This window comes from Ictalurus punctatus, chromosome 2, assembly GCF_001660625.3.
Source record: "Ictalurus punctatus breed USDA103 chromosome 2, Coco_2.0, whole genome shotgun sequence".
Taxonomy (NCBI): Eukaryota; Metazoa; Chordata; class Actinopteri; order Siluriformes; family Ictaluridae; genus Ictalurus; species Ictalurus punctatus.
The window spans coordinates 26,632,121-26,658,782 of NC_030417.2; the positions used below are offsets into that span (position 1 = coordinate 26,632,121).

A 26,662-nucleotide genomic window follows, 5' to 3' on the forward strand; every position below is an offset into this window, starting at 1 on the left:
GTAAATGCAGAGCAATATAAGAGAATGACGTATAACACGCCACAATTTTCTCTTGTGAGTATGTATGCAACCAAAAAAAAGTTATACAACATTGCTTCTCTCTGCTCACCTAAACCTTTTAGGATTGAGACTTACTTACAGAACATTTGTTCTTGGCACATTTGTCTAAAGAGATTCTATGGATTCTAGGTTTCTATGTATAATTGTATGGTTTTTGTTTTAGTTTGGTTTATGATTTTCTGAATTGCCCTTTTGGCTTTGTTTGCCTGAGTTTCTTTTATTGTCCTGTTTAAAAATCTTTAGCATTTCCATATGGAGAGAACCTAATAGATTTGAGCTTCACTCTTTCTCCTCAGTATTCACTCTGATCAAACTGCAGCAGACTGTAACTTTCCTGATGCTTTAAAGAGATTAATATCTCTTTGCATATTCTATTATCTCTGAGCATTGGCCTATTCCAGTTGAATTTTCATTTAATTGGATTTTTGCTCAGACTTCAAGTTCAGGTCTTTCAGGACAAGCATTGTTCATGGAAAGCTTGTGAGTAAAGGAAATAGAGGTCTGACATCCACAGCTTCAGCTTCAAGTATTCCTAACTTTACCTTCAGAACAACAAACATGAAAAAATGTTTTGTACACACACCCACACCCACACCCACACACACACACATTCACAGCTAGGGGCAATTCACAGTAGCCAATCCACCTAATGGCATTTTTTTGTGAGCTGGGAAGAAACTGTTCAACACCACACAGACTGCAACTCAAGCACAGGATCAAACCAGGGACCCTGGAATAGTAAGGCAGCAATGCCACCCAGTACACAATACAGTTTTTCTTTATTTATTGAAGACAAAAAACAAACAAAACGTTTTCCAACACCTATCACCCATGTGAATAACTAACTGCCCCATTAAACTTAAAATCTGGTTGTGCTACCTTTACAGGCAATAACTGCAACCAAACGCTTCCAATAACTGGAGATCAGTCCTTTCATAGCACTGTGGTGGAATTTTGGCCCATTCAGCTTTGCAGAACAGCTTTAGTTCAGCCACGCTGGACGGTTTTCGAGCATGAACTACCCGTTTAAGGTTCTGTCACAGCATCATCAAGTCAGGACTTGACTAGTCCACTCCAAAACTTTAATTTAGCTTTTGAGACATTCAGAGGTGGACTTACTCCTATGTTCTGGATAATTGTCATGCTGCATAATCCAGTTGCATTTGAGTTTCAACTTATGGACTGAAGACTGGATATTCTCCTTTAGGATTTTCTGGTAGGGAGCATGTTTCCTTCAGTTATTGCAAGTTTGGGCCTTGAAGCAGCAAAGCATCCAGGGCTCTTGTCTTCCAAACAGGTCCACTTTCGACTCACCAATCCACAAAACATTCTCCCAAAAGATTTGAGGATCATAAATGTGTGTTATGGAAAAATTAAACCGAGCATTAATGTTCTTCTGGGTTAGCAGTGGTTTTTACCTCTCCATTCTTCAATGGATTCCAGTGTCTTTCTGATAGTGGAGTCATTGACAAAAGTCAACAGTGACCTTTATTGATGCAGGAGAGGCCTGTAGTTCTTTTGATGTTGTCCTTGTTTCTTTTGTGACTTCCTGGATGAGTAGTTGCTGTGCACTTGGAGGAATGTTGGAAGCTCGGTCACTTCTAGGAAGGTTCAATACTTTACTTAGTTTTTCCATTTGGAGATAATGGCCCTCCCTGTGGTCCTTTTGAGTCCCAGAGACTTTAAAATAGCTTTGTAACCCTTCCCAGACTGATGTATTTCATTCACCTTCTTCTTCAACATTTCTGGAATTTCTTTCATTTATGGCATAGTGTGTTACTGGGTAAGGCCTTTTAACCAACTTCATGCTGTTGGAAAAGTTCTGTTTAATTGTTGATTTGACTGAACAGGGTTTGCAGTAATCAGGCCTGGTTGTGTCTAGTCCAGCTAATGCCCATTGTGAATACAGTTTCATACATTTAGGGATCTTTCACACAGGCCCAGTTAGTATTGGATAACATTTTTGCTTCAACCAACAACATTACAATTTTTAACTTTATCAGTTTTATCTTAGATTGTGTTGTAATTTCTGAAGAATTTTAGTATGAGATATGCACAAAACAGAAGACATTAGAAAGAAATACGTTTCACATCTCTCTCTCTCTCTTTCTCTGTATATATATATATATATATATATATATATATATATATATATATATATATATATATATATATACATTTAAATACAATACATTAATACATACATTTAATACGTTAATTTTAATAAAATTAATTCCAAAGTGGTTGTACGTTCTGTATCATACTGTAATGCTTTTATAATATAGAGGCCGATTTTTAGAAATCACTGTTTTAAACAAAGCAGTTATCAAAGCAATAATGCAATAATATTGTTGCTTCAAAGCAATAAGACTGGAAATAATGCAATAATAACATAATGCTTAATTTCTTGTACAGTTAAAGCAATTTAAAATCAGTTTAAGGTCTTGAATTGATGATTTAAATGAAGGATTAGCATATTAAAACACCATAGAGAATAATTCACATAACGGAAATGTAATGAGTATGAGCATGACTACAGATACAATGCAACTGTTATTTTAACAGTCTTCTAATATGCCCTTAAAGTCTTTCAAATTTAGGCCAAAGATCAGTCGGTGAGAAAAGCTTTGTGATTTTTAGAGCATTGAAAGGGGTCATTGCATACCGTGTGGAATAAACCAGAACATCTCTCATTTCCAGTTACATGAGCAGGCTTAGCCTACTTTCACAATGCTCCAAACATTTTCTTTGAAGGACACCAGACACCATGGCAGTAAAACAGCATTATGTGTAATGCTTTGATGCATTGTGAAAATTGTAGAAGTTCAGCCATAATATCAGGTGAAGAAAATCACCTCATGTCATGTGGAACTGAAGTGAAAACAACACAGGACTAAATATCTACTGTACATTCAGCTTTCTACAAACAGCTTCTGAAATAACTTGGATTTTTTTTATATTATAGCATTATTTCTGGATTATTGTATAGTTCAAGTGTTAATGAAAGGTAAAATATGTAACAGGACCAAGAAAGTAATAGAAGATAGTAATGTGTCTGTTCATTAGGCTAAAACCAATCAAGTCCTTGATACAGTTCATGGGAATATGTGAGGTAGCATATATATATATATATTGGAATGGCTATTATATTGGTTTGGTGTGGTCTTTACTCATGATATGTAAATCTCTTTTTCAGGATGACGGCTCCAACTTCCTGCAGCTGGGCGCTTCCATTGAACAGCAGATCAATGGCATGTTCAAAGTGATGGAGGAGTACAACTGGTACAGTTTTGCAGTGGTGACTAGCCAGTACCCTGGTTATGAGGCCTTTGTGGACTATATTCGCTCCTTCACAGACACCTCCTACTTTCTGTGGGAGCTACAGAACGTACTGACTTTTGACATGTCAGCTGATGGCACGAATGACCTGCGTGCACGGCGTCTGCTACAGCAGATCGATGCTCAGGTATTGCTGGTCTACTGTTCATTTGAAGAGGCTCAGTATCTCTTCAGCATGGCCAGAGAGGTGGGCCTGGTTGGACCTGGTTATATTTGGATCATCCCCAGCCTGGCAGTGGGCAACCCCAACCTGCCACCACCTGAAAGCTTCCCTGTTGGCCTAATCAGCATCATCACAGACCGGTGGAAGATGAGTCTAAGAAACAGAGTGAGGGACGGCGTTGCCATCATAGTGAAAGCGGTGGAGAGCTTCCGCAAACACAGAGGATTTGTTCCTGATGGACATGCTGACTGCCAGTCCAGTCCAGGGCAACCAGTAAAAAATGACACACTTTTCAGGTGAGTCAGGAGAGGGAGGGACTGAGCGTGGGAGGTGATAAGGGGAAAGGGATAAATAGAGGATGTTGCTGTAGTAGTCCTTAAGTGCAAAACACATAAGCATACCAAAAAAACGCAAAAGAAAATCAGAAAACACAACAACTCATTGTTTGTAGGGAAACTAAATACACTCAGCAGTAACACTGGTCTACATGGGTGTAAATTGAGCAGCATAGTTTTATTCCATAGTCTCAGTGAGTTCCACTTTAACTCTGCAGTACAATACTAATCAATATATAATCAATGCTCATTGCTGTCACAACAGGAAAATCTATATAACAAATTTAACATATTCACTGACAGGTGAATAACTAAATTTAAATACTAAATATTATTCAAAAACAAATATAAATAATCAAAATAAGCTCTAATACAACTGTTTTGATTTTTCCAAGCTCCATTTTTACTTGATTAATTTCCTGTACAAAAGTGCTTTATTAAACAACATTGAAGTATTAAGATCTGGAGCCTGATATATATGAGGTTTTTATTAATTTATTTATTCATTTATCTATTTATTTTTTATTTAGTTTGATTGGAATTGGAGCATGAACATACAGTATAATCGCATTATTGTCACCCTCTTCAACAGGCCATGGGCTGAATCAATTTTAATTAAGCCTGGTGATTGTCAGCTTGCGATTAAGTCAATTCAGTTGTTAATGAATTTACATCAGATTGAGATTACACTGGCTTTTCACACAGATGACACATAAGCATACATACTGTAGCCAGCAGGCTGATGTCACTCTGTGTGTGCAGCTTATCTTGTATGCCTCAAATCCCCATCCAACTTTCTAAATAGTTACTATGTGGAAGGGTTATCTGGTGGGCTTCATCAGTTAGGCTGTATCATTGTTTTCTGAAAGAGTAAAACAGAAGTTATTCATATATGGTCATTCTCAGAATATGGTGTGTCATGCATGTCTCAGGACACAAGATAATCAGGCGTGAGGAGGGATGGAAGGATGCTTTTTCCTCTCTCACTTGGATTGTGACCTAACAACCACTATCCAAAGTAACCAGTGCAGACCTGTTTGCAGCAGCTAGCTAACCTGTTCTAGCATTCTAGAGGTGCTTGTATTGTTGCACCATTCTATGGATGGTAATTGATTCGAAGAAGGCGAGTGGTCCTACTTATTTAACCTATTTCACAGTGAAACCTCATGTTTTATGGCTCTACATAGGACAAAAAGAAGGAATCCAACCCAAACAAAGCACCCTTTTATTTTTATAAAATGAAAATATTATATGATGATATTTTTCAAAGAGTGAAACACCTTTACTGGAAATATTGAATGTATTGCTGTATTGGAATTTGTATTGATGAGCTAACACTCTCACTATGTTTTTTTTTTTTCAAATCACAAGAGTGTAGGGTATCCCATTTCTCTTTTTTTTATTCCAAAGGGTGCTCAGAAGTACCTTCTATTTGCCCTTATACCTCAAGGCTGTTGAATTCTTGAATCTGATTGGTTAGTTAGACAATGTTCATAAATTTTCTATATCATGGTTCTGACAATAGTGCTGGCTGCAAAGCAACTCATAGGTTTATATTATTGCATTATCATAGGTTAATCAGTGGCAGCACTAAAAATGTAAGTTAGTATTAATTGGTCATAACTTTAATCCAACTTCATACCATGACAGGCCAAAATGCTAAAAAAATTGACTGATTTCTTTTCACAGGCACATGTTGAATGTGTCGTGGGATAACACAGACTTCTCATTCAACAGTGATGGATACCTCATCAACCCTTCCATGATTATCATTACACTAGATCGGGACAGGCAATGGGACAAGGTAAGACTCGCAATATTAAATACATAAATATTACGCTATTTATATTAAATACATAAATATTACACTAATAATGAATTGTATAATGCATGTAAAGTTTTTTTCACAGATGACACTGGAACATTTCAATCAAAAACACAAGAAATATGAACTACAACTGAATTGTAAGAGTAGCAGATGAGTGTTTGATTAGCTTATTCTTTTCATGTTTTCACTGAATTAAGACAAAGCCATCAAGCATTATTTTATTAATATGACAACCCAAAATAGCAACACATGATAAAATAGCCTACACACATTACAATTTCAGCATCAGCCACAGAGCTACAGCATCACCCACACACAGGTTTATCTCCAGACACTTCAGACGGATAGGTACATTTCTTGAGTTGAACTTTATATAGCTGTTTTAACGGTCTGTAGATGAAGCTGTGTGATTTATAATAAGATACCTGAATCAATCAGCACTCAGATCAGGCCTGTTTCTGATTGGGTTGTTTATTTGAGTGAGAAGTCTGCACAATTCTGACAGCATCTATAAACTTTCAGGGCCCCTGTAGAGGCCATTTTGGCTAGAGTGCCTTGGTTGATTAAGCTTCAGTATTCAGCATAACTGTCTAAATCTTGCCATTTAAAAAAAATTACTTATATTTAACATATACACTGATCAGCTATCACAGTAAAACCACATGCCTAATATTGTGTAGGTTCCCCTTGTGCTGCCAAAACAGCTCTGACCCATCAAGACATGGACTGCACAAGACCTCTGAAGGTGTGCTGTGGTATCTGGCATCAAGATGTCTAGCCATCACAATTTGGCCCTGGTCAAAGTCGCTCAGATACTTATGCTTGCCCATCTTTCCTGCTTCCAACACATCAACTTCAAGAACTTACTGATGACTTGCTACCTAATATACAGAGCCCTCCACTAATATTGGCACCTTTGGTAAATATGAGCAAAGAAGACTGTGAAAAAATTTGTCTTTATTGTTTAACCTTTTGCAGTTTTGTTAAAAAAAAAAATTCACAAAAATACTTTGCTCTCATGAATATCAAACAATTTCAAAAAAAAAAAAAATCTTTGTTAAATATAGGTGTACAACAATTATTGGCACCCCTATGAATTCATATGAGAAAACTATATTTGAAGTATATTCCCATTTATATTTTACAGATTTTAAGTACACCTGGTTGAGTAGGAACAGGAAATTGTTCAACCATGACTTTCTATTTCACAGGCATATAAATGCCATGGCCATCTCAGTCCTCTGACTTGAAACCATTGAAAACCTGTGGGGTGAACTGAAGAGGAGAGTCCACCAGCGTGGACCTTGAAATGTGAAGGATGTGGAGAGATTCGGTATGGAGGAATGGTCTCAGATCCCTTGCCATGTATTCTCCAAACTCATAGGGATTTTTTTTTAAACAAAAGATTTAAAGGTTAAACAATACAGACAGTTTTTCACAGCTTTCTTGCTCATATTTACTAAGGGTGCCAATATTAGTGGAGGGCACTTTATTTATTCATTTAAACCAATAATCCCACAAGGTTTTTTCTTTTACACACTAATAAGAGGCTAACATTCCTTTCAGTGTGCATATTGAAACTTCATAAAGTAACTTTTATAGCATAAAAAGCAATAACTTCCAGAAAAATGGATAAGTTGAAGCAGGAGATCTACTCCACTTTTTGACTTTCTCAGTTTTCATTTCCATTGTGTCCCTTGGGGCAGAGTCCATTCTCTTGACTCATTCTCTCTCTCATTCACTTGAGAGATGCTGAGTCCTTGATATTGCTCGCTCAGATCCATCTCTTAGCTTTGCTGCAGACTGATAATTCACTCCACACTCATGTTGTGCTGCAGAGGTCATTTATTAGGCAGGTAAATCACCAGATAGCTCTTTTCAAAAGCTCTTTGGCTGAAGGCTGACGATGACTCGCTCTTCATATTGGCGTTCACGTAGTGACCTCTTTTTCACCAAAGACCTCTTTTCAAAAAAGGCGTAAAAGTGACCTCAGGCATGTGGGATAATATTAAACAGAGAGTGAGGGACAGTCAGATAAGGAGAAAGCACCAGAAGTTGAACTTGGGTTAAGGCTCACATCCTGCATTGTGATTTAAAATTAACAGAAAACTGTTAAAAAAGCGCCTTTGTCTTTTAAAATGACTGCTACATAGATGGAACGTTTTATGAGCTAGATAACACTGCAAAAAAAGTATCGATTCCCACCGTGGCCCTGTGTGCCCACGGCCTGGAGTTTGCATGTTCTCCTCGTGCTTCCTCCCGCAGTCCAAAGACATGCATTGTAGGCTGATTGGTATGTTCAAAAATGAATGTGTGTATGATTGTGCCCTGTGATGGATTGGCACCCCGTCCAGGGTGTCCCCCACCTTGTGCCCCATGCCTCCTGGGATAGGCTGCAGGTTCCCTGTGACTCAGTAAGGATAAGTGTTACAGAAAATGGAGGGATGGATGGATATATACCCTTAAGCAAAATCAATTTTACTGTTCTCTGACACAACAAACACAAAAGGCACCAGACAAGTGCACATGAGCCTTGCAATCCCCCTGCATCTGTGTATTCCCCAAATCTTTGCTACACACTACAGATAACCAGTGTGTCAGTCAGAAAGTGTGATACTTTTGTTCTAGGAATCCTGAGCAGCTTAATTCTGCTAGCAGTCTGGTTGCTAACAAGCCACAGAGCACAGATCTGTTTCATCTGAGTGCCTTTGGATAAGGTTAAGACTCCTGAGCGCTCATTTCCAGACAAGCCAAAATTTTAACACTAAAGTTATCTAAAGACAGTTAGTTGTTAGCAGGAATTGCAATGGGACTTATTTTCTGTGACCTACTATATTGCTATAAATCCTTAAAAAGCAGCTGTTTTCTTGTGTTCATTCATAAACCATTTTGTTAACAGACAACAAAATGGAAGCATCAGATTCATTCAGATATCTGTCCTCAAGTTCTCAAAAGAATTGTGATTAGTTTCTGCCTAATTACTTTTATCCTCTGGGCTTTTTTGGTATGTTTTTCCTGGCTACTGTTTTACATATTAATGAAGACGTTAAGCCAAATCAATGTATGCTATTATGTCCTCGACCAAGCACAGCAAAATATAATGAATACAATTATAGAAAAAGATGCTTAATTAGCCTCAAAGTAATTAGCAAAACCATTGTCCAAATATGTTCTATCATTTCTTTCACACCATGAAGACTCTATCGTGTTTCAATGCCCTGATTACATAAGAACGTTATTTTGGAAGTAAACAATAATAAGACCACTTTTAAAAGAAAGTAAAGATAAGGATAAGGATGTACTGCGAAGACATGCCATTAATTTTCTTTGCCAAAGGATATTAACTGTCCATGTAGGCTCAAATTTAAGCACTGTAAACCAAACTGCTGAAGAGTAAACATTAATTGAAGTGGATTAATTGAAGCAGAAGTAGATAAAGAGATGGGTCTTTGAGCTAGTATACAATATGAAAAACAAACATTTGATTATGTTTTAAATAAGGGAATATATTTTGGAAAAAGTTGAACCATCCAAGGATGGTGCATGTGGTGTGATTGGCAGAGCTACAGCTTCACACTGATAGAGTTTTGTACATACATGTAAAATTCACAGGAAATCTAATGAGTTATATGTATTTAAGAACAGTTGTGACTATTAACTCTGCTCTTTTTCCTTCAGCTTCCTTTAACCAGCTTATGTGAATTCCTAGAAAATTGGTTAACACTTGTGTTAGTGTAGGATAGCTTTCATAAGACCACATGGCACCTATATAAGCACTTTAAAAGCACATACAGTATCTCACAAAAGTGAGTACACCCCTCACATTTTTGTAAATATTTGATTATATCTTTTCATGTGACAACACTGAAGAAATGACACTTTGCTACAATGTAAAGTAGTGAGTGTACAGCTTGTGTAACTGTGTAAATTTGCTGTCCCCTCAAAATAACTCAACACACAGCCATTAATGTTTAAACCGCTGGCAGCAAAAGTGAATACACCCCTAAGTGAAAATGTCCAAATTGGGCCCAAAGTGTCAATATTTTGTGTGGCCACCATTATTTTCCAGCACTACCTTAACCCTCTTGGGCATGGAGTCCACCAGAGCTTCACAGGTTGCCACTGGAGTCCTCTTCCACTCCACCATGACGATATCACGGAGCTGCTGTATATTAGAGACCTTGTGCACCTCCACCTTCTGTTTGAGGATGCCCCACAGATGCTCAATAGGGTTTAGGTCTGGAGACATTCTTGGCCAGTCCATCACCTTCACCCTCAGCTTCTTTAGCAAGGCAGTGGTCGTCTTGGAGGTGTGTTTGGGGTCGTTATCATGCTGGAATACTGCCCTGCGGCCCAGTCTCTGAAGGGGGGGGGGATCATGCTCTGCTTCAGTATGTCACAGTACATGTTGGCATTCGTGGTTCCCTCAATGAACTGCAGCTCCCCAGTGCCGGCAGCACTCATGCAGCCCCAGACCATGACACTCCCACCACCATGCTTGACTGTAGGCAAGAGACACTTGTCTTTGTACTCCTCACCTGGTTGCTGCCACACACGCTTGACACCATCTGAACCAAATAAGTTTATCTTGGTCTCATCAGACCACAGGACATGGTTCCAGTAATCCATGTCCTTAGTCTGCTTGTCTTCAGCAAATTGTTTGCGGCCTTTCTTGTGCATCATCTTTAGAAGAGGCTACCTTTTGGGACGACAGCCATGCAGACCAGTTTGATGCAGTGTGCGGCGTATGGTCTGAGCACTGACAGGCTGGCCCCCCACCCCTTCAACCTCTGCAGCAATGCTGGCAGCACTCATACGTCTATTTCCCAAAGACAACCTCTGGATATGACGCTGAGCACGTGCACTCAACTTCTTTGGTCGACCATGGCGAGGCCTGTTCTGAGTGGAACCTGTCCTGTTAAACCACTGTATGGTCTTGGCCACCGTGCTACAGCTCAGTGTCAGGTTTCTCGGCAATCTTCTTGTAGCCTAGGCCATCTTTACGTAGAGCAACAATTCTTTTTTTCAGATCCTCAGAGAGTTCTTTGCCATGAGGTGCCATTTTGAACTTCCAGTGACAAGTATGAGGGAGTGTGAGAGCGATGACACCAAATTTAACACACCTGCTCCACATTCACACCTGAGACCTTGTAACACTAACAAGTCACATGACACCAGGGGTGGAAAATGGCTAATTGGGCCCAATTTGGACATTTTCACTTAGGGGTGTACTCACTTTTGTTGCCAGTGGTTTAGACATTAATGGCAGTGTGTTGAGTTATTTTGAGGGTACAGCATATTTTCACTGTTACACAAGCTGTACACTCACTACTTTAGATTGTAGCAAAGTGTCATTTGCTCAGTGTTATCACGTGAAAAGATATAATCAAATATTTACAAAAATGTGAGGGGTGTACTCACTTTTGTGAGATACTGTAAACATTTCTAAAAGCTGTTATCAATAAGTGTCATGTGGTCTCATAAAGACTACTTTCATCAATTTTGATGTCAATTTGACCAAAAACCTGAATCAGGGAACGCAGAGGCATTGCTAGACTGATTTTGACATAAAATTTTGATGTATAACATTGTTACATAGTGGAGATTTTGACAGTGACAATTATTATATTATGTACCTGAATTTCATAATTCTGCTTATTAGATTTTGAGGTAACACTTTACAATAAATGTACATGAATAATTATTCACTAATTCCTGAAATAATACTTACTTGAATATGAACTAATGATGAGTTAAGGACATACAATACTAATCACACTAACCTTAACTGTGCCATAAGGCTTATGAATTCATGCGTAAATAACGACCCCCTTAAGTATGTTGGTACATTTCTTAGTTAACATTTTAATAAACACAGAAGGGTAAATTAAATTGAACATGCTCTAGAAGAAAGAATATGAATTAAAGGTGCAGAATTTCAAATTGTTTATATTATTTGCCATATGCAGCTGCATATACAACATCATTGGTTGGCGCTGGATTACTTCCACAACACTGGTTTTAAATGTTAATAGATAATAGCATCTGATAAATGAATAAATGTTACTGTATTAATTTCACCCTTGTGGGCAAAAGAGCAGTGCCCCGGACCCTAGCCACCCAGATATCGTACTAGTACTACAGTGGGATTTGAAGATAAATGGATGAAGGATGATGCAAAATGGGTTGTGAGTAAATTATGGGTGTTTATTATTATTATTATTATTATTATTATTATTATTATTATTATTATTATTATGATTATTGGCAAATTATTTACACAATTTGAAATGATGCACATTTAATGAATATTCTGTTGCACGTTTTATTCATGTACTGTTATTGTAAAGTGTTACCGATTTTGAATATGAATACATATTGTTATGTAATGACAGTGTTAAATGTATTAATTTCTGGTCCTTAAATGAAGTGAGTACAATTTGGATATTTACACATTTTTAAATTAACATTTGTAGATTTTTCTGTCACTAAAGTTTGTATTGATGTTTGACATATCATATCACCTGTTTTTATAACTCGGATGTAGTAGAAGTATACTGCACTGTAAAGACAACAACAATTCTGTTTGCCTAAAAAGTGTCGACTGACACCTGCTACAATAACTCTTTATAAACACTTATGTAGGTTTACGCTAGTTGTCATTAAGGGTTTATGTAAGTGTCATGAACACCACCATATTGCAACCTGATCTCCTGGAAATGTGTAAGACGTTTGATACAGGTTCAATCATGGGATCGTTCTGGTTACTGTCTCTTACATGTATGAGTATTTCTCTTCTGTTCTCCAGGTGGGAAATTACGAGTATGGTATACTGCAGATGCGCTATCCTGTCTGGCCTCGGTATGGAACGTACTTGGAGCCGGTGTCTGATAACCGCCACCTAACGGTAGCCACCCTTGAAGAGAGGCCATTTGTGATAGTGGAGGCTGTAGACCCAAACACTGGCACCTGCCTCAGCAACACTGTGCCCTGCAGACGCCAATCAAACAAGACAGAGGTGTAAGTAACTGTGTACTGATCTTCCCTTTTCTACTTCAGACACGAAAGTTGACTATCACAGGCATAAGCTCATTCGTGAATAATTCCTTCTTGAGCAAAAAGACACATTAGAATTAGTAATATTGAGTGCCTTCAGTTTTAACACTGACTGAACTGTAGTGGCCATTAGCATTAGTGGCCATTACAGAGTGGTCATTAGAGAGCATGCTCAATGTAACATTACAAGAGTAACAGTTTCTGAGTTATACAACATTAGCAAACTGAGAGGACTGGCTCTAAATTGAGATGACGTGTTACTGTTTTTTTCTTTTTTTTCTCCCTGGCTTCATGATTCTAACAGATCCAGACACACAATTCCTATTTACAGTTGAATTAGAAATACTAGCTGCTTCCTGGGCTGCTTCATTCTAGTAAGTGCGTAGCTTTTTTTAATGACAAGGCCCTAGTTTTGTGAAGGTGAGATCCCTGTGTTGTGAGGGAGTCGGGAAACATAGTCCTGACTGGTAAAGTTGTAAAATTTAGAAAACTGACCTAGAACATTATAAGCAGCAAAAAGGACAGTTTTATTCTTAGTGTTTAGTGTTGCGTAGCATACTTTTGCTTTGAGTAGATTCCTTTGTGAACTTTACATTAAAGATCAGCAACACTCCACGATAAAGCCCAGTAACACCTTGATTTATGGAAGATATGGGTTATTTATTTATTTATTTATTTGATCTCTGCCAACTGGTCAGTTGGCAGAAGGTTATACTGGGTACAAATCAATGCATTTTGGTGTGAAGTACACATGCTGGGAGATTCAGTGTTAGTTGATAATTTGTCTCAGAATGTGAAGGAATTGTAGCAATCAACAGCTGTAAGGTTACAATCATATAACATCTGGCTAATAAACATCCTGATTCAAAACAACACTAGAATAAAATCCATTCATTTTCAATACCATTTATCCTACACAGGGTTGCAGGGAGCCAGGATCCGATCCTAGGGAACTCTGGGCACAAGGCCAGCAAGTGGTAGCTTGGTGGTTAAGACATTGGACTTCTGATCGGAAGGTTGTGAGTTCAAGTCCCAGCACTACCAAGCTGCCACTGTTGGGCCTTTGAGCGAGGCCCTTAACCCTCAACTGCTCAGTTGTATAAATGTATATCGCTCTGGATAAGAGCATCTGTCAAATACTGTAATGTAATAATAATTTTTAGATGCCAATCAGCCTACAGCACATGTCTTTGGACTCGGTGATAAAACTGGAATACCTGGAGGAAACCCCTGAAGAATGGGGAGAATATGCAAACTCCACACACACAGTGTGAAGGCAGGAATCGAAACCCCAACCCTAGAGGCTTGAAGAAGACTTGCTAACCACGAAGCCACCTTAAAATCTAATTTTTAAAGCAGTGAAATCATAATCTTAAACCAGATGAATCTAATGAAGAGAATAGCTCATCTTTTAGTTAAAAAGAATAGGAATCAGCTACATATTTGAGGAAAAAAAAACACTTGGATTGCATTATTTCTAAATCATCAACCTTAAACTGATCATTCCAGGGTTAGGGGCTTGGTGCACACTTATTCCAGTTACACATTACTTACTGTACTGTTCTAGAGAAACCAGAGTTCCATCTAGTTGCATCAGTTATATCTTTGAATCTTGACTCTTTCCCAGTCTAGACACTGCAATGGCACTAAAGCCAACTCCATAGCAGTCTTTTCAGCCTTGTGCTGCACTTGTCTAGCAAAAACAGCCCAAAAAGCAATGCTAAGTACCTCAATTTTGGGGGTCACTAATGTGAGGTCAATCATTACAGACCAGGTTCTTCCTCAAATAAGCATTCCCATTTGGTCCTTTAGTCATTGTATTTTCACAGCTTTGTGGTGCTCTACAGCTCTCAGATATCTCCTAAGAGCCCACTGTACTCACAGCACTGCCTGATCAGAGTGGAGTGACAATCTGCAGATTTGATTAAAGTGCAGCCTGAACAGAGAGTGGATCTCTCAGGGCTTTCTGCCAGGGACTGAAATCACCTTGTCTGTGGTCTCCTACAGCTGGAGCGAAAACGTTCACACATTGTGTGTAAACACATTGAGATGCCTTTGGAAGCAGAGTTAAGCATCATTGCTGAACTCTGAACGCTGCCAGGTGGTGTGACAGGGGAGCAGAGTGTTTACCATGAATCATCTGTGGGAGAGGCTTGTTTGCAGCCAACAGTTTATTTGTTATCTTTTGTGCTTGTGTGTGTGTGTGTGTGTGTGTGTGTGTGTGTGTGTGTGTGTGTGTGTGTGTGTGTGTGTGTGTGTGTTTATGCTGACCTCTTTAACCCCTCTTTGTCATGGAATGGTTGTATGGTTCATTAGTCTGGAGCGAGGTTACAAGGTGATTTGTCATTAGAGTTCTGGTTTTGCTTCTTTACAGCTCACAGACTTTCTTCTGTGACACACACACACACACACACACACACACACACACACACACACACACACACACACACACACACACCGTCTCATTGTCTCATCTGCTATCTATTCTGGAAGCCAATTAACCTGCAGCACCAGCGCGAACCCTCTCCCACAGGATCCAGATACAGAACCCCACTGCCGCCACTCACCTGTAGGCAAGGTCAAGCAAATCAGCTGAAAAGTTAAGTAAAAGAAGTTAGGGAATGTGAGTATGCTGCAGAACATGCTTCACATATTCACCTTGAGACCTGCCACAACAAAGCAATAATAATCCTTAACAGTAGGCAGTCAAGCATGACTAGTGACTTCAAGTTCTATAGACGTTTTCTTTTTTTTTCCTCACAGTGCCAACTCCATGGAGTGCTGCTCTATCTCACTGCTAGATCTCCCATAATCCTGCTTTGGAGAGACACTTTACTCATCACATCCCAGTAATCCATACACTAAACCTCTAGAGTTGATCCTTATCCCACTCTCTCTGACTGTCTGAAAGGCAAAGTAAAGGCTGTTCACTTGCCTTGTTCTGTTGAATCCAACTGTGTATAAAGTATGTATCAGCTTTTCTTTAGAAGATTCCCTGACAGCACTCACACACAAAACGCAAACGATTCATTTGTAACATGTAGACAACGTGCTACACTGAAAAGCAAAACTGTCAATCCATTGCTCTTCTGCTGCTTGATCACTTTAGTGAAAATTTAACAGGGATTGCTTTTTAAGGAATAAACGTTGACTTTGTGTCAAAATGGAAGGTAATTCATTCCCGACAGCATTCCATTTCACTTTCATCACCATGTTGCAGTAGTGCCACACTGAAATGCAAACACTGCCCAATCACAGGCCTAAGCCGTACTCAGGGTGTGGTTGTAATCAGAGAATTGAAGAAAGGTATTGCCATTAATAAAAAGGAACACTCTTTATAGTTTCTTATTGGCACTTTGTTATTTCATTCCTACTACACTGACCTTAATCAACAAGTTTTTTTCAGAATGATTACTAAAGCATAATAAAAGTGTTAATATCTGTCTGGAACCTAAGAACTATGTTATCAAATTTCTTTTTTCAGTATGGTACGTTTTCTGCATGTTACTACTGAAAGGAACACTGTTCCTGTATAGTATTTCAGGGTTTTTTTCACCAGCATGATTTCTTTTCGCTCTGGTATAGATTCTATTTCTCTTGTAATGAAAAAGACCATTTGTTTCTCTCTATCGATTCGCTAATGAGCTAGAGCAAGAGTGACCGAGAGAACATTAACGCAAGTAAAATATGGAACACAAAGAGAGAAGGGAAAATAAGAGCAAGTACCGACCAAAGACAGAAAAATAATTGACATTTTGATGCATCATAATTCGTTGTTACATGATTTTGCATCAATGCACAAAATGTTATGTAATTATACATAAATGGCTTTTTTTATTGGAAAAATTTCAACAGCACCATATACCTCTAATGAAAAACACATGCTATAGGCTAGGGCTGTCTAATTCCTTAAAAACACTTTCAAAAATTTAAATACGTCAATGACTTGAAAAATCCTATACAGTAATATTATACAGCCACAAACACTAGAAGTACCAGAACCCTTGCTCTAATCAGATATAATAACATGGGAATACTAAATGAGCATGAAGACCATTTGGTATTTCGTATTTTTGTGAATTATTCTTGCATGAAGAAGGCTAAATTACATGGATTCTGGTTTCCTTAAATAATGTCAAATTTATCAAAATATCATCAAAAAGAAAACATATGTACTATGTATAAATCGATGTCACTTGACATTAGAACTCACAAAATCAGTCTTTATGACAGCTGATACTTGTTGGAATAAACCTTATAAATGTTTATATATAGGTTTATGTGAACTGTAATAAAGAGATTATGCGGGGAAACAATTTCAATACATTGTGTGAATAAAGGTATAATATGGAATCTTAAAACATTTGAATGTGGGTTATTTTTTGTTGTCTCTGAATACATATAAATTTGAATTATATTCATTCTGACAGGCCTAGATAGATAATTTATTGGTCCTCAAAGAGGAAATTTGTTTCCACAGTAGGTGCATACAAAAACATAACAATATCATACATATAGACCATCATAAACAATCACAGGCTTAGAGGGGAGAAGGGGACAAGGAGAAAAACATCAGGATCATCATACAACAAATGCATCTGACATCACAATGGCTGAGTACCTATGTGTTTAATGCTCGTATAGCCATAGGAATAAAATTCCTACCATAGCTGGCCTTTCTGCACATGGGTAGTCTATACCTGTGGCCAGAAGGAAGGGGGTTGAAATATTTATATAGTGGGTGGTTTGGGTCATTCAGAATTTTAGGTGCCTTCCGAAGCGTATATGAAATGACACAGTCCGATAAATTAGGGATGGGAATGCCAATAATTTTTCTCGCTAAATTAGTTATTTTCAAAAGTTTGTTCTTATTGGTTACTGTTAGCATATGAAAAAAACAAATGGCACCATTCATAAAAACTGGTTCAATAATACTTCGGTACAGAAGAAGAAGCAGACTAGACTGAACAGACAGATATTTAAGTTTATGGATAACTGTGAGTCTCTGTTGACAGCACTTGTAAATACCTAGAATGTGCTGATTGAAGTTGAGATGTTTATCCAATGTAATGCCCAGATATCTGAAATGCTCCACACTTTCAACCATCTCTCCGTTAATGGTAATACTAGAAGGATGGGTAAGTGTTTTGGAAGAGCAAAAAACCAATTCCTTAGTCTTTTTGATATTAAGGTGGAGAAAATGACACACACCATGTACTAAAACGTTGATAGTCCAAAAAAGAATCATTGTCCTTATTAAGCAATGCCACAATGGCAGTATAGTCTGCATATTTAAAGTAATGAGTGGTGGTGACTTGACTCTGACAGTCATTTGCATAGAGAATATAAAGACGTGGACTAAGTACACACCCCTGAGGGGCACCAGTGTTGAGAACAATAATGGGCGATAATGCATTGCCCACCTTTACCACTTGTGGTCTGTTAGAAAGGAAATTATAAATCCAGTGTAGGCCTAATAGAAATACATTATGATATATGATGTATGCAGATCCCAATATTATGTTTTAAAAGCAGTAAGCGGTTATACTAGGAAATACAAATAGAAATTGAGACAAATCAAAGTGCATGAAGAACATCTATACAATATTTGCATTGTGGGTCCAGTGCATGTATGTGGTATATGACTGACACCTTTGCCAGCATCTGTAAGAGAAAACAGTATAGCAGGAGCACCTGAGGTGGTTTGATGTGTAGCCTATCAGCAGCATAGAAGGGTACAAAAAGCAAATGGAAAGAAACTGGGATATAATCTCCACTGTAGCAGCTTTTATCCAGTGAATATTAGCCATCCATTAGCCAGTGTAGAAATCCAGAGTTGCTCTCCTGCCTTTGTTTGCTGGTGATTAGTTTGCGTCAGATTTGTTTTGGCCGGGCCCGGCTGTCCTTCCATCTGTTATAGCTGTGACATAACACAAGGACCTGCCGGGACGAGCCGGACCCACCCGCCCACTGCTGACGTCACCTGTTCTCTTATGCTCTTTGACTATCTCACCATATTTTTTCCATTTGCTTGATCTTCCTCTTTCCCCTTCTCTATACTGCTGACTACATTTTTGGCACTGGTGTGTGTGTGTCAGTGTGTATATGTGTGTATGTGTGTGTGTGCAGTCTTGAAGGTTGGAGAGAGAAATGCAGCCAAAACTGAGCTAAAACTGTACTGGAAATTGCACCATCGCAGTACTGGAACATGATGCTATTCTCCATTCCTCTACAAATAACACACACTGACATCAACAGGCCATCTGATTGGATTTACTGAGTCTCTTATTATTCAGTCCTCATATCTAGAATATGTATCTGATTGATAACATCTATCAGTCTTGCACTAATGATTCACAATCAACAAAACATGAAGCCAGTCTAGAAAATGATGTGTTGTTAATGAGACACAGTCAGAGTTTTTCTCCCATTTATACACTAAAATGTCCTTTTTTTTTCCCCACTTGCTCCCCAGCGGTTATGACAAAGCTGCAAGCGCAAAATGACAAATTACAAAACCAGCATGTACAAACTGACTAGCATTTGTGAATGATGGATGAAAGTTGTCTCATTTTCTGGTTGACCTGTTTGATACACTAAATTAATTCAGAAACTGTTATCATTTCTATATTTTTATAAATCAGCAGGCAGTAATGTGTGTTCTTATACCTACAGGATCATTGGAGATACTGAGCCCTACACCAAACTGTGCTGTAAAGGCTTTTGCATTGACATCCTAAAGAAACTTTCCCGTAACATCAAGTTCTCATATGACCTCTATTTGGTCACCAATGGCAAGCATGGCAAGCTGGTCCGAGGCGTTTGGAATGGCATGATTGGAGAGGTGAGATAGCGTTTAGGCTGTAAACCATGTTTCAGTGTTTGAAACACTTGGTCTAGGGGGTTTACACCAAGTTTAAAATACCACATTGCAGTTTTAAATTGTAAACTTTCTATTTGTTCCCACTTGAGGACACATTACACAGCAGCAGGACCAGGACCAGGACAGGCTATTAACTTAGTAATAAAACTTTGTGGACATGAACAGCAAAACCTGCAACTTTCAGCTACTTTATATATACACTGCTTTGCCTTTGTTATGCTTTGGTGTCTGATAAGTTTTTAAAGATTATGGATTTGAGTTACAGATCAGAAATTCAAGAGCTCAAATCCCAACATTGCAAAGCTGCCATACTTTTGTCCAATTTAGGTTTTAGCAAGACTCTAAAACCTAAACTGCGCAGTTGTATTTAGCATCACTCAAAAGCGGTGGATGTTGAATTTTTTCAAGCTCACTGTATTCATATCATACTGTATCTGACAAGTATTAGATGTTTATTAATTAATCTTTTTTTCCTTCTCATTTTTATATAATCATATTAGACCATTTTTAGTCTGTGCTTTTATACTGCATTGGGACATTATAAATACTTTGAAATTCGCAGCAAAGATTATAATGTGCTTTCTAAGTCTTCCTTTTCTATCATCCAATATTTTTGGGTCTAGACTAAACTGAAAACTCCTTCTTGAGTAAGCAAAAGAAAATAAAGAAAGAAGGCAGGCAGATGGATTTGTAGGTAGGTAGATAGATGTGTTTTAAGGTCATATTATTACTTATTACATTGATTTTCTTAACCAGGCCTATTCAGATTGAATACATGAACTAAACTGAGTTTTCTGAGATAATCAAAGATATTCCAGATAGTGGTACAAGCCCAAGCCTTTCTGTCTGGACACTCACCGAATGCCAAATGAGCACTATAAGTATTGCAGCTTTTACACAAGAACAGAAATAAAAAGTATTATTCGGGTGATACATTATATCTAACGTCATATCATACATCACAGTCAAACTTCCATAATATACACACACAAAACAGAAACCAGACAGTCTAGTTTGGCCGATAGGTAAAACTATTGAATTACAATTTTTTTTTTAAATTTCCTCTCCATATCCAGTTGCTTTAGGTGATGAAGTGAAATCATGTGGGAGTGATCTGAGCTGGCATTGCACCAAATGCCATAGCAATTTGTTAGAAAAATGGCTTAAAGGAAGCATATGACATTTAGACATATCTTTTGTAGAGTTCTTTTTTATATTTAAAAATATGTATGTAAAATATATTCTGTTTATTTAAGGTGGTCTATAAGAAGGCAGACATGGCCATTGGGTCTCTCACTATAAACGAGGAGCGCTCTGAGATCATTGACTTCTCCGTGCCGTTTGTGGAGACAGGGATCAGTGTGATGGTGGCCAGGAGCAATGGAACTGTGTCTCCATCAGCCTTTTTGGGTATAAGTCTTGTATTATTCATTGCCGACTTCCTTATATAACATTATTAGCACACAAATTGTAAATAATTGCCCTATAGATTTCCTTTAGTCTTCTGATTAGACAAATTTTTGTTCTCCTTCTCTGTGACAGAGCCCTACAGCCCTGCTGTGTGGGTGATGATGTTTGTGATGTGCCTGACAGTGGTGGCTGTGACTGTGTTTGTGTTTGAGTACTTCAGCCCTGTAGGGTACAATCGTAGCCTGGTCAGTGCGAAAGGTAAGTGGAGCAGACCTGATAGCAGAATGAGGGCAAATGTACAAGGTACTCCCAAACGAATGCAGCCTGATAAGTCTGAAATGACTGATATGATGAAACATTTAGGTTTCTTCCTTTTGCAGGAAACTTGTTCTAGCGTCAGAGATCTTTGATAAATGGTTTAGATTGAACTTTGTCAGAAAATACTGGAGATAAGTCCAGTATTATAATAAATCCAGAGCCTTTATTATGAAATTGCGGCCGAAAAAAGTGTGAAAAAGTGTGAAATGTTAACTCAAAATTTTGAGAAACAACGTCAGAATTGTGAGATGCTGACTCAAAAGTGAGGGAAAGAAAGTCAGAATTACAAGATATAAAGTCGCAATTGTGAGAAATAAAGTGGCAATTACCTTTTTATTTGTTTTCACCGTGGCAGAAACAGGCTTCCATAAGGTACTTCCACTTTTAATTGAGTAAGATTTTTATACATTATCTAAACTTTCATACAATTATAATTTCTCAGTACTTTTTCCACCCCTGTTAATTAGTCAAAGCATCCAGTGTTCAATGGAAAGCTGACTGTAATTTGTATTTAGCATTTAGCAACAGAAATTTTATGGAGCAAAATAAATATATTCAGTAGGCCTGATCAGGTTGTAAAGATCTACAATACTAAGTATGGAAACCTGAAAAAGAAATATCCGTTTTAGATCCAGGTGGGCCAACCTTTACCATTGGGAAGTCAGTGTGGCTGCTTTGGGGGATTGTCTTCAACAATTCTGTGCCGATTGAGAACCCAAAGGGCACCACGAGTAAGATCATGGTGCTGGTATGGGCCTTCTTCGCTGTCATCTTCCTGGCCAGTTACACAGCCAACCTGGCAGCATTCATGATCCAGGAGCAGTACATTGACACTGTTTCTGGACTGAGCGACAAAAAGGTAAGTAATGATGCTGCTGTTTTTTTTATTCACTAAATTGATTTTAGAGACACCATGGACAACCTGTGAAGGTGAAAGTCCATGTTTTATGATACTGAGCATTTTGTAATTAAATGCGCCTCATTTTCAAGATGATTGAAAATAAAATATTTATATGTTTGCATATAAATAATGTATGACATCCTGCAAAGGAGGAGTTATACGATTTGATTAAAAACTGCACGATTGTTTACAGACCCTAAATTACCGACAATAAAAAAGCAGATCACAGACCATATCAAATTTGAGCCTGTTTGCCTTTGGCACACCAACAATAAGAAATCTTTCAAAGGAGTACATGAACCTAACTGATTAAGGACTTTTCAAATTAAATGGCCAATCTTCATTATAACTCCTTCAAACTCATTATCATTCCATCTGCATTTCTCTTCTGAATTACATTCCAATTAGCCAGAAAGAAACAATTCTCCTTCTATCCTCAGTGAAATAATATTTAGCCCAAAAGAGAGCCTATTAATTCAATTCAATTTAATTCGAATGCAGTTATTAAATACGAAAAATCTCACATACAAATGAGCACAGGACTATAAAGTGTACCTAATGATATTCATTCTCAGTAAAAAAAAAAAAAAATCTATTAAATCCAGCAATGATATCAATTTTGAAAAAAATATTTTTTATAAAGCACACTTCATCAGTAGTAGAAATATGTGGTGCTGAAGATGCATTCTGAATATTACAAACAGCATCTGAACATTTTGTTTTATACTGCAGTCAAGGAGATAGCTAAAAGATCTGAGCTTTTATCATGGCACTACAAACTATGAGTAGATTGATTTGATTGGTACACTGATAAGTATTCGGACATGAGCTATACGTATGAGCATGACCTCAAAAATAAATGGCTCGGGGCCACCAAATAGGTTGGGAGAAAACGATTAAATATGAAATTAGTTTAAACTAGAAACTTGTTTACTTCTGGACAACATTTGTACTGGCATATTGCATATACTGGGTTGTATTGTGAGCCAAAATTAAAAGGCAGCCAAGGGCTGTTTGTTTCATTTGCATTTTGTATCTCATTACTGTATGGTTTAGACATATAAACATGCATATTGCATCGCAGCTTAGTGGAGCACCTTGGTAGTGTATGTGGTTCCAAGCTACACTGCATTACATGGTTACATGAATATGAAATTTTCTTAATATTTGGGAGAAGACCTCGTCATATCTCTCAAACCCATAATACCTGAAAAGGTATGTTTTATGCATATATCATTATACATTCAAAACAGGCATATAGGAGCAGTGCCCTAGAGAGAACACTGACACTGACTGGCTCTCTAGTCTCTAGCAAGGGCTTTTACACATTTCCTCTGCTGCTATATTGAGCTTTGAAATATTCATTCAAGTAACACTAATCCTCATGCTAGACATGCACAGTGGAAACATAAGTGAAGATATTAGAACAGCTCCACACAGCACCTCCTAAATCCTGTAGGCTTGAATAGTGACACTTGTTGACGCGACTCTCCTTAAATTTGCTCAAATTTTATCCACCGAGCTTAAAATTCTCTTCCACTCATACACTCATAGCAATCCTCAACCACAACACTGCTTATGCTACAGATTATTTCAGACACAATACTGCTTGGTGTTGCTTTACTGCCATGTTTTAATGAATGTAGGAATTGCGCAAAAACAAATGAGAATAAACGATATTATAATAATAATAAACGATATTATACCATTTATCAAGTGTGAAAAGGAGAAGGTTATATTGAAATGTCTTGGAACCATGGTTCTGTGACAGTGGTAATATCAGTTCATTGTACAGCTAATCAGAGATTTTGAAGTTAAAATGAGCAAGTAGGGAAATTATTGAGTGCATAACCTTAGCTGACTAATTAGAGATCAAATGCCTTCAGGCTGATGTTTATCACTACTTTTTTCTAATCTATAATTTGTTTCATATTAAGCCTATTTCAGTTCTCATGACTGGTGTGACAGAGTCACACTTCACATGTTAAATTCAGAGATACGGAATCCTGAGAATCCTTGGATTCTCAGACCAAAGACAAAGGCTAAATTTTAAAAGAATCCACATACAGAAATTCAGCTTAGAATGATAATAAAAAAAAACAGCTCGTCTTTCTCAACTAAAACCATTTCACTGGGGCTATTGTGTGGTTTAAAGCCAAAGTAACTTTCAAATGAAACATACAGTTGTCCCTCTTTGTTCAAATTAAACTTACTGTCCCTCTTTGTTTATTTTGTGACATCTTGCCTGACTCAGTTCCAGAAGCCACAGGAGCAGTATCCACCATTTCGCTTCGGTACAGTGCCTAACGGCAGCACAGAGCGGAATATAAGGAGCAACTATCCTGAGATGCACTCCCACATGGTCAAGTACAACCAGAAGGGTGTGGAAGATGCACTAAATAGCCTCAAAACAGGGTACAGTTTGACTCTCTTCTAGGGCTGCAACAACTAATCGATAAAATTGATAATAATCGCTAATTAAAATGATCGACAATGAATGGCATTATGGATTAGTCGGGTCTGTGACGTCACTGTGGATAACCACAGTCAGTGACGTCACTTCACAATGGTGAAAAACGTATTTCTATGAATAAAATACATCTGAAAAACAGCGGAAGTCACAGAGTGAGCTGCTGCGGGAAACATGATCCAGGTCGTCCAAAACATGAGAATGTTTTATATTAAGCGCTTCAAATTCAAACAAACTGGTAAGTGTATTAACGTGGCTTGTCGTGTCAGATGCTTTGCACATGGCCCACATAGATACATTTAATACCTTTTTCATAGCCTTCAATTTGCTCAATGTTTGAAGGACAACATCAGGCCGAATGTGAAATAATGTAATAAAAAACAAAAAAACAACAAAACAAAAAAAACAGAAAATAAAACTTGTCTTTTTAATCCAACCGATCAATTAATTGAATAAATAGTCAACAGATTAATCGATTATCAAAATAATTGTTAGTTGCAGCCCTACTCTCTTCTCCAAACACTTACTTATCATTCGAGTAACGCTGTTAGTTTCTTCATTTAATTTTTAATCTTTGTTCTAAACAGAAAACTCGATGCCTTTATTTATGATGCCGCCGTACTGAACTACATGGCTGGTAAAGATGAGGGCTGTAAACTGGTGACCATTGGCAGTGGGAAGGTTTTCGCAACTACAGGTTACGGCATTGCCTTACAGAAGGAGTCCCGCTGGAAACGGCCCATTGACCTTGCCCTCCTCCAGTTTCTTGCTGATGGTAACCTCATAAAATTCTCTGAGCAGTTTGCAAAGAAGTTGCAGAGAGTGGCATAACCTCTAAGTTTGACTCTTTTACAAGCAGTGGTAGCGCCAAGCCATTACAAGTTTGCTGACTAATGCTTGCAAACTTTGTAACACAAAGACAAAGTACACTGTTATTGTAAATAAAGTGTATACAAAGTACTGAATATTTCATTCAGTGAACTCTTTTACTGTAACAGTTGTGGACCACAAGCCAGGGAGATTTTCATATTTATAAAATAAATATACTACAACTATATGCTTAGTTAACCTCTACCTCCTTGTTGTAGTGTTTAGCATTCCCTGACAGAGGTGTTTTGTGTGTTCAAGGTGATACTCAGAAGCTGCAGACAGTGTGGCTGACTGGAATCTGCCGTAATGAAAAGAAAGAAGTGATGAGCTCCAAGCTGGATATTGACAACATGGCTGGAGTGTTCTACATGTTGCTGGTGGCCATGGGTCTCAGTCTGCTGGTGTTTGCTTGGGAGCACCTGCTCTACTGGAAATTACGCCACTCTGTGCACAAGTCTGAACGCCTCGACTTCTTACTGGCAATCAGTAGGGTAAGTGTTTCCTCAGTTTGGGTTTTAACTTCTTTGTTAATGCTTAAATGATTGTTTCCAGTGCTAGAATCTAGTTTCCATCATTATAACAATTACTGAAAATACAACATACTGCTGCAAATCCTTGAAATCCTTGAACTCACACAATGCTGCAATAATTACTGGCACTGTAAAAACACAAGCTTTTGTTTTTAAGTTTACATTAAGTTACATTATGTAATAAATGAACATATGAAGGTTTTAGATTATTTAGAACTTATTTAGTCAGCAGTATTACCAAGATGTCGTGAAAGGGTTCGTTTTTAAGGTTATGGCCTGCCAATTTAAGGATCAGTTAGCCAGCCAAATGTAATCATGGTTTTATTTGATTGTTTTAATAGTCAGTTTACAAAACTAAAATGCTATACAAATAAATTTACCAATCAAGGTGAATCCCAGTTTACATACAGTTTAAATACAGTGCTGCAAAAAAGGATTTCCCCCCATCCTGGTTTCTTCTGTTTTTATGTATATCTCATACCAAATTGTTTGAGAAATT

At 37.8% G+C, this 26,662-nt stretch overlaps 1 protein-coding gene across 1 annotated transcript in view; it reads left to right on the forward strand.

Moving 5' to 3' along the window:
- grin2ca (glutamate receptor, ionotropic, N-methyl D-aspartate 2Ca) overlaps window positions 1–26,662 on the forward strand; it is a 68,548-nt gene that overhangs the window by 35,682 nt on the left and 6,204 nt on the right. Inside the window, exons 4-13 of the mRNA XM_017485240.3 lie at window positions 3,257–3,858; window positions 5,587–5,701; window positions 12,534–12,745; window positions 19,457–19,625; window positions 20,921–21,074; window positions 21,207–21,332; window positions 22,022–22,251; window positions 24,548–24,708; window positions 25,351–25,538; window positions 25,892–26,124. Coding sequence (XP_017340729.1) covers window positions 3,257–3,858; window positions 5,587–5,701; window positions 12,534–12,745; window positions 19,457–19,625; window positions 20,921–21,074; window positions 21,207–21,332; window positions 22,022–22,251; window positions 24,548–24,708; window positions 25,351–25,538; window positions 25,892–26,124 — 2,190 coding nt within the window. The remainder of the gene's footprint in view (window positions 1–3,256; window positions 3,859–5,586; window positions 5,702–12,533; window positions 12,746–19,456; window positions 19,626–20,920; window positions 21,075–21,206; window positions 21,333–22,021; window positions 22,252–24,547; window positions 24,709–25,350; window positions 25,539–25,891; window positions 26,125–26,662) is intronic.